At 38.0% G+C, this 11,964-nt stretch overlaps 1 protein-coding gene across 2 annotated transcripts in view; it reads left to right on the top strand.

Moving 5' to 3' along the window:
- The window catches only part of LOC139158440 (protein SSUH2 homolog), a 59,281-nt gene extending 49,753 nt beyond the window's left edge, over window positions 1-9,528 (top strand). For both annotated transcript variants that reach the window (XM_070735748.1, XM_070735750.1), the window contains one exon: window positions 8,145-9,528. In XM_070735748.1, the coding sequence (XP_070591849.1) occupies window positions 8,145-8,291 (147 nt within the window). In that variant the 3' untranslated portion in view covers window positions 8,292-9,528. The remainder of the gene's footprint in view (window positions 1-8,144) is intronic.
- The last annotated feature ends 2,436 nt before the right edge of the window (window positions 9,529-11,964 follow it).

Raw genomic sequence — 11,964 nt, 5'->3', positions numbered from 1 at the left:
TGCCAAGGATAATTGGGAAAGACCAGTATGGTTTTATAAAAGGGAGAAGAATATATGAGCCAATTAGAAATATAGTGAATGTGCTGCACCATGCTACCAAAACTAAAAGGAAAATGGGATTACTAAAGTTAGATGTTTACAAAGCTTTTGACAAAATAAATCATGAGTATTTGTTCCAATTATGCAATACTTTGAATATGGGGAAAGGGTTTTGTCAAATAATAAAAGAAATATATAAGGATAGTACAGCCTACATCAGAGTGAACGGGAATAGAACGGAGAAGATAGAAATAAATAATGGGACCAAGCAGGGATGCCCCCTATCCCCAATGCTTTTCGCAATGGCAATTGAAATATTGGCAAACAAAATTAGAAAAGATACACAATGGAAGGGATATCAAATAGGAAGCATAGAATTAAAATTAAATTTATTTGCAGACGATGCTATAATAGTTACAGAAACACCAATAGATATGATTAAAAGAATGATCACAATACTTCAGGAGTTTAAAAACCAATCAGGGTTAAGAGTGAATATGGAAAAATCAGAAATCATTTGTTTAAATACAGGGCCTAAAGAACAAATTGAAATACGGAAGGTATCGGGTTTAAAACTGGGTAGCAAGAAAATGAAATATTTAGGAGTATGGTTATTAAAGAACCCGGGACAAATGGTGGAATTTAATTATAATTTAATATGGAAAAAAATTCAGAAACAAATTAAGAACTGGAAAAATAAAAATTTGAGAAGATTGGCTAAAGTAAGAGCTTTAAAGATGATGATTATCCCAAAAATGCTATATATTTTACAAGTAATGCATGGAACCTTCCCAATAAGAAAGATAAGAGAATGGGACACTAAATTGAACGTGTGGATAGAAGGTAATAAAAGACCAAGAATTAAAAAAAAATGGCTGATAGCAACGGAGGACGAGGGAGGTTGGGGAAATCCAAACTTGGAGTATTATAGGGATGCATATCATATTGATAGGCTAATGGAATTACAATTATTAGAGGAAAAACCATGGGTAGAATTAGAGAAAGAAATTAATGATATTAAGAATCAGGAATTATTATTTAGGAAATGGAATAAGGTAGAAATAAATAGACTATTAGATCCTACTAAAGCGATAATAGAGAGTTGGATGAAATGGCAAGATAAATTGAAAATGACAAACTCTAAATTAGCAACGCTGCATGTGATAAATACAAAGAAAGAAAGTAACCTCACAAAGATAATATGGGAACTAAGGAGGAAAGGGATACAGAGATTAGAACAGTTATATGAAAGGGACGGAAGAATCAATAGAAACGAAATAGAGAGGTGCCTGGGACAACAAAACTGGTTACAAATTAATGCGATAAGTACATATTTAAGTAAAAGGGAAAACAAAGAAATATTTATGAGACAAGAAACAAATTTAGAAAAGATATTAAGGGCCAAACTTTAAACTTACATATGAGAAATTTGGAAATCACAACATATGTTAGAAACAAGAAGCAAGCAAAATTAACTGTTAGTCACAACCGTGTTTTCCCCAAAATAAGACCTCGTCTCTTCTTTTTTTGGCCACCGAAAAAGACACCAGGTCTTATTTTCGTGCTATGTTATCCATTGACTCACCTCACTTGCGTCCATTGCCCCTGGTCTCTTTTTTTGCTTCTGTGGCTGGCAAGACTTTCCTGAAGGCCTCTGCAGCCAATAACAGAGCTCCAGATTAATACAGAACTCTATCAGCTGCAGAGGCCTTCAGGAAAACCTTGCCTGCAGCAGTAGAAATGGGCCGGCAAGGCAGGTATTGGGATGTGTGATGCCTGGCTGCAACTGTCCAATGGTAATTAGTAGGGTAGCCCCACCTCCCCCATCCCTACCCTAGCTTAATTTTTACCCATGCACCCAGGAGTAGGTGGGGTCTTAATTAGGGCTTATTTTGAGGGGCAGGGCTTATACTGGGTGCATATCAGGGATAAAATTCAAAACTTTTCTCTACTGGTTCTGTGGGCATGGCTTGGTGGGCTTGGCCACGGAAGGATACTGCAAAATCTCCATTTCCACCCCACTCCTGAAGAAGGATACTGCAAAATCCCCATTCCCATCCCACTGTGGCGCCAGCCAGAGTTGGTATTTGCCAGTTACTGGAATACTGCATTCAGTTTTGGTCACCATGATGCAGAAAGGAGGTTGAGACCCTAGAAAGAGTGCAGAGAAGAGCAACAAATATGATTAGGGGATTGGAGGCTAAAACATATTAAGAATGGTTGCAGGAACTGGGCATGGCTAGTTTAATGAAAAGAAGGACTAGGGGAGACATGATAGCAGTGTTCCAATATCTCAGGGGTTGCCACAAAGAAGAGGGGATCAAGATGTTCTCCAAATCACCTGAGGGTAGGACAAGAAGCAATGGATGGAAACTAATCAAGGAAAGAAGCAGCTTAGAACTAAGGAGATAATTCCTGACAGTTAGAACAATTCATCAGTGGAATGGCTTGCTTCCAGAAGTTGTGAATAGAATAGAATAGAATAGAATAGAATAGAATAGAATTTTTATTGGCCAAGTGTGATTGGACACACAAGGAATTTGTCTTGGTGCATATGCTCTCAGCGTTCATAAAATAAAATATACATTTGTCAAGAATCATGTGGTACAACACTTAATGATTGTCATAGGGGTCAAATAAGCAATGAAGAAGCAATATTAATAAAAATCTTAGGATATAAGCAACAAGTTACAGTCATACAGTCAACATGGGAGGAAATGGGTGAAAGGAATGATGAGAAAAACTAGTAGAATAGAAGTGCAGATTTAGTAGAAAGTCTGACAGTGTTGAGGGAATTATTTGTTTAGTAGAGTGATGGCGTTTGGAAAAAAACTGTTCTTGTGTCTAGTTGTCTTGGTGTGCAGTGCTCTGTAGCGACATTTTGAGGGTAGGAGTTGAAACAGTTTGTGTCCAGGATGTGAGGGGTCAGTAAATATTTTCCCCGCCCTCTTTTTGACTCGTGCAGTATACAGGTCCTCAATGGAAGGCAGGTTGGCAGCAATTGTTTTTTCTGCAGTTCTGATTATCCTCTGAAGTCTGTGTCGGTCCTGTTGGGTTGCAGCACCAAACCAGACAGTTATTGAGGTGCAGATGACAGACTCAATGAATGCTCCAATATTGGAAGTTTCTAAGAAGATGTTGGATAACTATTTGTCTGAAGTAATGTAGGGTCTCCTGCCCAAGCAGGGAGATGGACTAGAAGACCTCCAAGGTCCTTTCCAACTCTGTTGTTGTTGTTGTTGTTATTGTTGTTGTTGTTGTTATTATTATTATTATTATTATTATTATTATTATTATTATTATTACGTTAGTTTTCCGAACTACTCAAAAGTTCTGCTACCAGTTTTCCAGAACCTGTCAGAACCCTCTGACTTTCACCCCTGGTGCACATGTAAAAAACAGGCTAGGACTCACTTTCGGGTAGGTCATATTTTGGGGAAAACATGGAATTTCATTGTACCTTTTAGTTTGTAAGGAAGAAGTGCACAATTCCTAAGAATTGGTTATTGCTGGAGCTGAGGAACATGCAAATTGGGAGATCTTAATGTTTGTTTGTTTTACTTATAAGTAGCTAATTTAAGAAGTGGTGTTGGCAGATGGGGAACATAACATTTTTTATCTGTATACTTTCCCAAGACAAATATTTTTCCAGTCTGGTTTCTATGGAAGATTATAAATATTTTCTCCCATTTTAATCTACAGGAAATCTAGGTGGTTTATATGTGTCAAATAGTAAAAACAATACTAATAAACATGAATAGGTTGTAAGAATGGTTCAAATGAAATACACTTTAAAATCATTATTCCAATCATCAAATGCTGTAATAGCTAAAATGGAAGATGCTTAACATTTACTCACTTAAAACCATTCACACAATGATTGAGGCTGGAAACTTGCTGGATTTTGGCACACACCTCTCACTGAAACAGGTGACTTTAATAATGACTTCCTGAATAAGCCACAATTGCAACACATCAAGCCTTTTCCCATGAAAAGGCATCTTTAGACTTTGCAAAAGGTACAGTAAGGAGGCATACTGTTTTGAAGGCTAGAGCTATCCTTAGAAATAAAGATAATGTTGGAAGATGGACATTAATCTTCCATAAATCCTTTGGAATAGGCCATGTTTTTATCATAGATTAGATTAGATTGATACAAAATCACATGGAGTAGGAAATTTAGCAGAAAAAAAATAGATCAAGAGAATGGTACATGTTGCAGGGTTTTATTTATGCACCAGATGGCAGAGTGACTACACGATCAGAAAGCTCTTCTCCCTCATAAAGGATTCACCCTCAATGTTGCTCTTAAAAACCCCATTTTAATTGAACAGTTGTTTAAAAGTATACACTTTCTGTGTTAAAATGTCTTTCTGTCAAACAGCTGAATGTGACCATCATCCATATTATGTTAGTGCATAATCACTTATATCATAGTTGCTCAATACTTTGATGTACGTTAACTAAGATGTGCATTGAGAATTCAGAAATGTGGAGAAGAGGAATCCAGGAAACTGAACACGAATACAATCTCTTCTGCTACACGAAGAGATGACTCATCAACCTATCCGAAGATTCAAAATTAATTTGGAATAAAATCTAAAATGTGGTGAATATATATTAAATTAGATGGAGTTATTTTAGTAATGCGATCAGTTAAAGAATTAGTCACATATTACGGTTGAAGAAATTTATTTTTTCTGGCAAAGACAGGGTATGTAGTTGCATTTTACTTTGTGGTAGGATTTGCATATTTTTTTTTGTAATTATTATGTTACTACTGCCTTTATATCTCTTCCTCTGAGCCTAATGTAATGTGCACACAGGTCTCTTCATTTTATACCCACAACAACAGAGGCAGTTGGACTGAATGTGTGATTGGTACTGTGTCACCTTGCATTGCCCTAATTATCTTGCCTGCTGTTTTTGCTTTCTCTATTGTACTATCTCTTTTTAAAATATATTTTATTAGAAGTTTATTTTCTTAATGTAAAATACAAATAGAAATAAAAACAATGGAAAAGGGGAAGGAAAGAGGATAGAGTAGATAAAGTGAAAGGAAATGGAAAAAGAAATTTTAAAATTTTAAAATTTAATTTTTTTAAAAAACTCCACTCTTGTCACCCTTATTTGGGAAGAAAACTATATAAAACTCTGTAATCTTACTTCAGGATACACAGCCAAACAATCTGCTTTATCCGTAAAGCACGGCTCTCCAACATTTGGCAATTTGTAAGACTTGTAGACTTCAACTCCCAGAATTCCCCAACCAGTGTGAGGGAAACTGGGAGTTTCCACAAGTCCTAAAGTTGCCAAGTTTGAAGATCTTTGCTTCAAAGGATTCCTACAGCTTGGAAATGCTTTTTGTGTTTTCTTTAAAGTTGCTAGGACTTGGGGCAAAATGAGTCTGCTATGGATAACACCAGCTAGCACTATGGATAGCACCAGCTAGCAGAATATCTCTGCAATTATGGCCTACTGAATCATTTTTATTCCTTCACTTTGCTTTTGCTCAGCTTGTTTTTCACTTAATGGAAAAGGTTTGCTCACTTCAAGGAAAGGATAAATAAAAGCAAGCAGCTTTAAAAGTGTCTCTGACACCAGCCTTTTCAAGTGAGAAGTACTCTTCCTCTTAAGAAATTTATTTTCTTTGTCTGTTGGGGATATGTATAAGGTGAAAAAAATCCCAAATCAAGTGTTTTCTAAGGAGAAAATTGAACCAAAGGGAATATGTATTCTTGATTTCCCCATCTCTCTCAACCCTTGCCACTTTCTCTTGTAAACATCGCTTGCCTTTTTTTTTTGCTGAACATGAAGTCAGAGTGCAGATAGTCCTGTTTCTAATACAGGAAATATCAGAATGAGTATTGGAGGGGTATTAGACAGATGGGAAAGTGGATAGGTCATGGAACACTAAGGGCTTTCCTTGCTGAGTACTACTGCTATCTCCCCCGAGATAGACTAGAACAGTGTTTCCAACCTTGGCAATTTGAAGATATCTGGACTTCAACTCCCAGAATTCCCCAGCCAGCGAATGCTGGCTGGGAAATTCTGGGAGTTGAAGTCCAGATATCTTCAAGTTGACAAGGTTGGGAAACGCTGGACTAGAAGACCATGGAACCTGGACAGAGAGGTTGGAACTGGAGGAATAGAAGGAAAAGTGAGCAGACACAATATTAAAACTACTTGAGAGAGCCAAGACTTCTTGTGTCCAGCTAGGTTTGTTCCTGACTTGTTGCTCCTGCTCCTATAAGAGAGAGATTGTCCTGGCTGAAAAAATGAACCTGAACTCACATGCATTCTAAATCAGTAGCATTATGGTCATTGGAGGGGAGATGCATTGGAAGGGAGATGCTCTCTACATGGGCCTACCTGTGAAAAGTGTTCGGAAACTTCAGATTGTGCAGAATGCAGCTGCGAGAGCAATCATGGGCTTTCCAAGATATGCCCATGATTGCTCACACCAACACTCTGCAGTCTGCATTGGTTGCCGATCAATTTCCGGGCACAATTCAAAGTGTTGGTTATGACCAATAAAGCCCTTCATGGCATCGGACCAGAATACCTCCGGGACCGCCTTCTGCCGCACGAATCCCAGCGACCGGTTAGGTCCCACAGAGTTGGCCTTCTCCGGGTCCCGTCAACTAAACAATGTTGTTTGGCGGGACCCAGGAGAAGAGCCTTCTCTGTGGCGGCCCCAACCCTCTGGAACCAGCTCCCCCCGGAGATTAGAACTGCCCCCACCCTCCTTGCCTTTCGTAAAGTTCTTAAGACCCATCTCTGCTGTCAGGCATGGGGGAACTGACACATCTCCCCTAGGCCTATACAGTTTATACATGGAATGTTTGGGTTTGTGTTTGCTTTTAATAATGGGGTTTTTAGTGTTTTTTAAATTATTAGATTTGTTTTTACATTGTTATTGTTATTGTTGTGAGCCGCCCCGAGTCTACGGAGAGGGGCGGCATACAAATCTAATAACCAAAATAAATAAAATAAAAATTAACTTGCATCCAAAATATCATAGCAAATCTCTCCTAGTAGTACTCAGCAAGGAAAGTGAATTAGGGACTAAAGACAATTATGTAGTAAAGACACAAATACATTACAAAATATCTGCTTTCTGTAAGACATGTTTGGTTCATGCACAAGGATCACATCATATGGTAGAAAAATGGAAATCCTCATGCTGAACTTATAAAAATATATTTTGTATTAGTACAGATTAAGTATGTAATGTAGATAATATTGACCATCACATATAGCATCCAGCCTAATAAAGCTGTTTGCAGTGCGGTTGTATCTTGATTGTAATAGCTGTTTATTTGCTGAGGGATTCGACCACTTTTCTATGTCAGTCACACAATCAACACTTTTATATGGTAATTTAAATTGTGTGGAACAGGTGTCAAATTAATGTATGGAACACATTCAATAATATTCTCAGTTTAAAGGGACAGTTACTAAATATTTCTAGTTTTTACCTGTGCTTCAATAACCCAGGAAACTGAAACCTATGATATGCATTTTATAAATTTTGTTCAGTCTTTTATATGATGGCTTTAGAAATTAGAGTACACAAATCCACATTTGATTTTCTTTTTATCTTGCAAATGGTACGTTTAGTAGACATGGGTATACTTTGCTAAATCCCTTAATAGAAAGACCCTGATACATTTATTGTATGCATACAAGATACAGTGCCTCCCCAAATTATACCCACTATATTAAATGTAATGGTAATAATTTCACAGTCCACAATCCACTTATTTCCTACTATATATTTTCTCTATATATGGCAAATAATACAGAAAAAGAGAAAAGAAAACACAAAACACATTAGCATCATCTATTTTATTTCTGGGCTCTATTGTGACACAAAGTAGATTTCATTGTTTTAAAGCATGCACACAACTCTAGCATCCACATTACTGTGTCACAATTCTCAACTAAAATAATATTCATGAGATGCTAATTGTGCATGCCAAAAGTATGCATATGGTTTAATAAAACAAGAGAGAGAATTTCCAGGAGATAGCAGAGTGGAGACCTCAGCGTGAGAACTCTATTATATCCGATGACAATGATAATTTCTTTTCTTTTCTCAGCGACAGACCGTAGAGCTAATTCCTGTGACTGAAGTTCATTATGGGTATGCTGCAAAGTCATATATTTATTATATCTACGGAACAGAAAACAAAGTCTATGCCCTGGACTATCCTGAAAGATACTGTTGTGGCTGCACTATAATCTGACAGTGAAATTTTGTGCAAGTGTTCTTTATATGAAACAAGCTATTTTTATGTCTAAATTATCTAGAGTGGGATGATATGGAGTTCCTGCTTGCTACTGTGATAAGCTTTGTTATCCTACCCCTTCAGATAAGAAAGCTGAAGGCATGGTAATAAAATCTCCTAAGTCCTATTTCTACTATTGTTTAAACAACATATATCTAAATACTGTATGTATCTTTAAATATATGTGTCTAATATATATTTTCTGGAAAAATAGCACCTTGGAGCATAAACTATGTATTTATTCTCTAAATCTACTGTGTTGTAGAGTAATCACTATTACATCTATAGGAGTACAGACTTAAGCAGATGTATGAGATAATGGAAACAGGAATAATTTTAGAAACCTCTAGACAAGCAAGCTACTATATATGAGTTAAGACCATTTTCTTTAAAATTTGAATTGTTTTGCATGTGATTTTAGTTGAGAGACAATGAAATTCAGTTCCTCCCCTTTAGTTATCAAGAAACAGTTGCATCTAGTGTGAATGTAGTTGTTCTAGGGCAGGAATGTCAAACTTGCAATGATATGTCATCATGTTATGTATTGCAGCTTCCCCCCCCTTTGCTAAACCAGGGGTGGGAATGGTCACGAGTTTGACATCTCTGTCCAAGGGTATAGTAATGTACTAAATTATAAGCTTAAGCTAAAACACTTGTGTTGTACTTAGTGTATTATACATTTTTGTACGAAAAACACAACAATACAATAAAACCATATTTTCTTTTTGATTAGGCAGAAAGCAAGCATTCTAAGATTTATCTGAGTATAAAATTCAAAATGACAGGCAGAGTAGACAGATGGATGAGGGCTTCATAGTGTATCTTACAGCAATTATAATTTCCAGATATCAATAAGACATTGATACTTAAGTCCTAAATTCGTTCATAAATATGTTTGTCTATGATGTTTCTTTAGAAAAAGATACTATCCCTCCTCTCAAAAACAGAAAAAGAAAAAAAAAGGTATAGAAAAATTCTGTTTAGAGTCCCAATCCAAACTGCATCAGTGTCCTATATTTACACTGTAATTATTTTTGTTAAGTATTGAGACTATACCGCTTACTACAAGGTCCATTATTCAAGCGGAAAAATTAAGCCTGTTAATTGGTTGAGCCAGCTCCCTATAAAAGGGAAAGTCGTCAACCAGGCTCTTTGCTGGATCTTACTTGTTGCTTGAATAAAGAGCTGTGTTTTCCAAGTGTGTCTCAAGCCTCTTAAATCCCAGAACGTAACAATTTTCACATATCATTGCAGAATTGCTAGATGGAATGGTGCAATGGCCCACTGAAAGGCTGCACTTAATTTTCCCAATTGGATCGGCGCAAGCGTGCATGCAGGTGGCAGTGTGTGTACGCACCCCAGCATCAGAATTTGCTTCTGCACATGTGCGGAGGCAAAGAAATCAGTGAAAAACACCAAAATCTCATGCGAGGACGCTCACACACACAAGATTTTTACCATTTCCAGTGATTTCTTCGTTTCTGCACATGCGCAGAAGCAATAAAAAAGGGCTGAAAATCACTAAAATCTCACATGTGTGAGCGTCCTCGTTCCCTGAATGCGCAGAAGGAAATTCTTGTGTGGAGTATACGGGGGCACACGGGGGTATGGCGGGGATGCACAGATGTGCACACATCACTGTTTCCACTACTGGCTTGGCAATCCCAGGCATACTGGGGGCAACCCAATACTGCAATGGCCTAGAGGTGGGGCTCTCGCCTCGCAATCAGGAGGCTGTGAGTTCAATCCTAGGTAGTGGCAGATATGTCTCTTTCTCCTGCTCCCTCTCCTCCCTCCCTCCCTCTCTCTGTCCTTCCCTCCCTCTCTCTCTCTCCACAGTAAATATCAGCTGCAAACTCCGCATTGGTGACAGAAAGGGCATCTTGCCAGTAAACACTCAGCTCCATTTGTTGCCCCAACTCCACCCCAATTACAGGGTCATTAAAAGAAACAAAATATTGCTAGGTCATATTTAGAAGTGAATATATACCTCCGGAACCGCCTTCTACCGCACAAATCCCAGCGGCCGATAAGGTCCCACAGAGTTGGCCTTCTCTGGGTCCCATCGACCAAACAATGTCGTTTGACGGGCCCCAGGGGAAGAGCCTTCTCTGTGGCGGCCCTGACCCTCTGGAATCAACTCCCCCTGGAGATTAGAATGGCCCCCACCCTCCTTGTCTTTCGCACGTTACTCAAGACCCACCTATATCTCCAGGCATGGGGGAATTAAGACATCTCCCCCAGGCTTTCTTATATTTTATGTTTGGTATGTATGTGTTGTATGGTTTTTAAATTGTTGGTTTTTTTAAATGTAATTATATTATTAGATTTGTTCCATTGTTATACTGTTTTTATTGTTGTTGTGAGCCGCCCCGAGTCTTCGGAGAGGGACAGCATACAAATCTAATAAATTGAATTGAATTGAATTGAATGAATCTGCAGTACACTGCCTTGCTTACTCGTAATTTCAGGCCAATGACAGAAAGGAGATGAATAAATGAATGCTTGGAATTCACTGCTTTTTATGTAAACTAATAAGAAACTCAATTTGAGAATGCTGATCCAGTGCATAGGACCAAGAGGGAATATCCACAGGCTTGAGGGATCTCATTAAACTAAAATAATTAAGAGACTGGAGGCCTCGATGGAGCTTCAAAAAACAGGAAGAGGACTGGAATGGATAAAAAGGCAGAATGATACTTTGTTATAAGTCCCACTAGTTTCCTTTACAGCTTCTAAGTGAGCCATTGAAGATTTTCCATATACCATAGCCCCTGTTACCGCAGGATTCATGGTATTAACAATCGTTTCAGGAAAAGCCTATGAACAGAGACCCAGTTTAATGATTTTCCACTAGAGGGAAGCAATGACATAAAAATCAGACTTTGTTATTCATGGACAAGTACATATTTGTAAGACATTTTGCAAATCCACTTAGGATGTGAATGTGTTTGTGTCTGTGCTTGCATATTCAACTTGCATCTACATGTCAAGCGACTGTATATCATGCTTTCTCAGAATTTTATATGAATATATACTGGATGCTATCATGTAATCCACAGCAGGCAGCAAAACAAATCCAAAAGCACACTGCAGATATGAGTCCTGAATACTGGTTTGCAATATACATAGTGTAATGTTTTGTGTAGTTTAATCAAAACTAAATTCCACTGACTAAACCTTGCCCTAAAGTTAGCACACAGAATCGTAATCATAATTATTTTTCAGTTTAACTATTGTATATCTGATTTTGGCATTGTTTGCTGTGCCTATTGGAAAGCTGCATACAAATGCTAACCTAGGATAACAACATATAATTCTTATACTGGGACATCATATGATTGTGTGTCTAAACAAATAATTATATTGAAGCTGTGGTTCATACAGTACAGTGTTCCCTCAATTTTCGCGGGGGATGCGTTCCGTGACCACCCGCGAAAGTAGAGATCCTAGGTATGCCCATGTTTCTCCATCACTCCGCAGTCTGCATTGGCTGCCGATCAATTTCCGGTCACAATTCAAAGTGTTGGTTATGACCTTTAAAGCCCTTCATGGCACTGGACCAGAATATCTCCGAGACCGCCTACTGCCGCACGAATCCCAGCCTTCTCCGGGTCCCGTCAACTAAACA

This window comes from Erythrolamprus reginae, chromosome 2, assembly GCF_031021105.1.
Source record: "Erythrolamprus reginae isolate rEryReg1 chromosome 2, rEryReg1.hap1, whole genome shotgun sequence".
NCBI classification, from domain to species: domain Eukaryota; kingdom Metazoa; phylum Chordata; class Lepidosauria; order Squamata; family Dipsadidae; genus Erythrolamprus; species Erythrolamprus reginae.
Note: the sequence above shows the minus strand (reverse complement) of the source record. Positions and strands in the feature narration are given on the sequence as shown.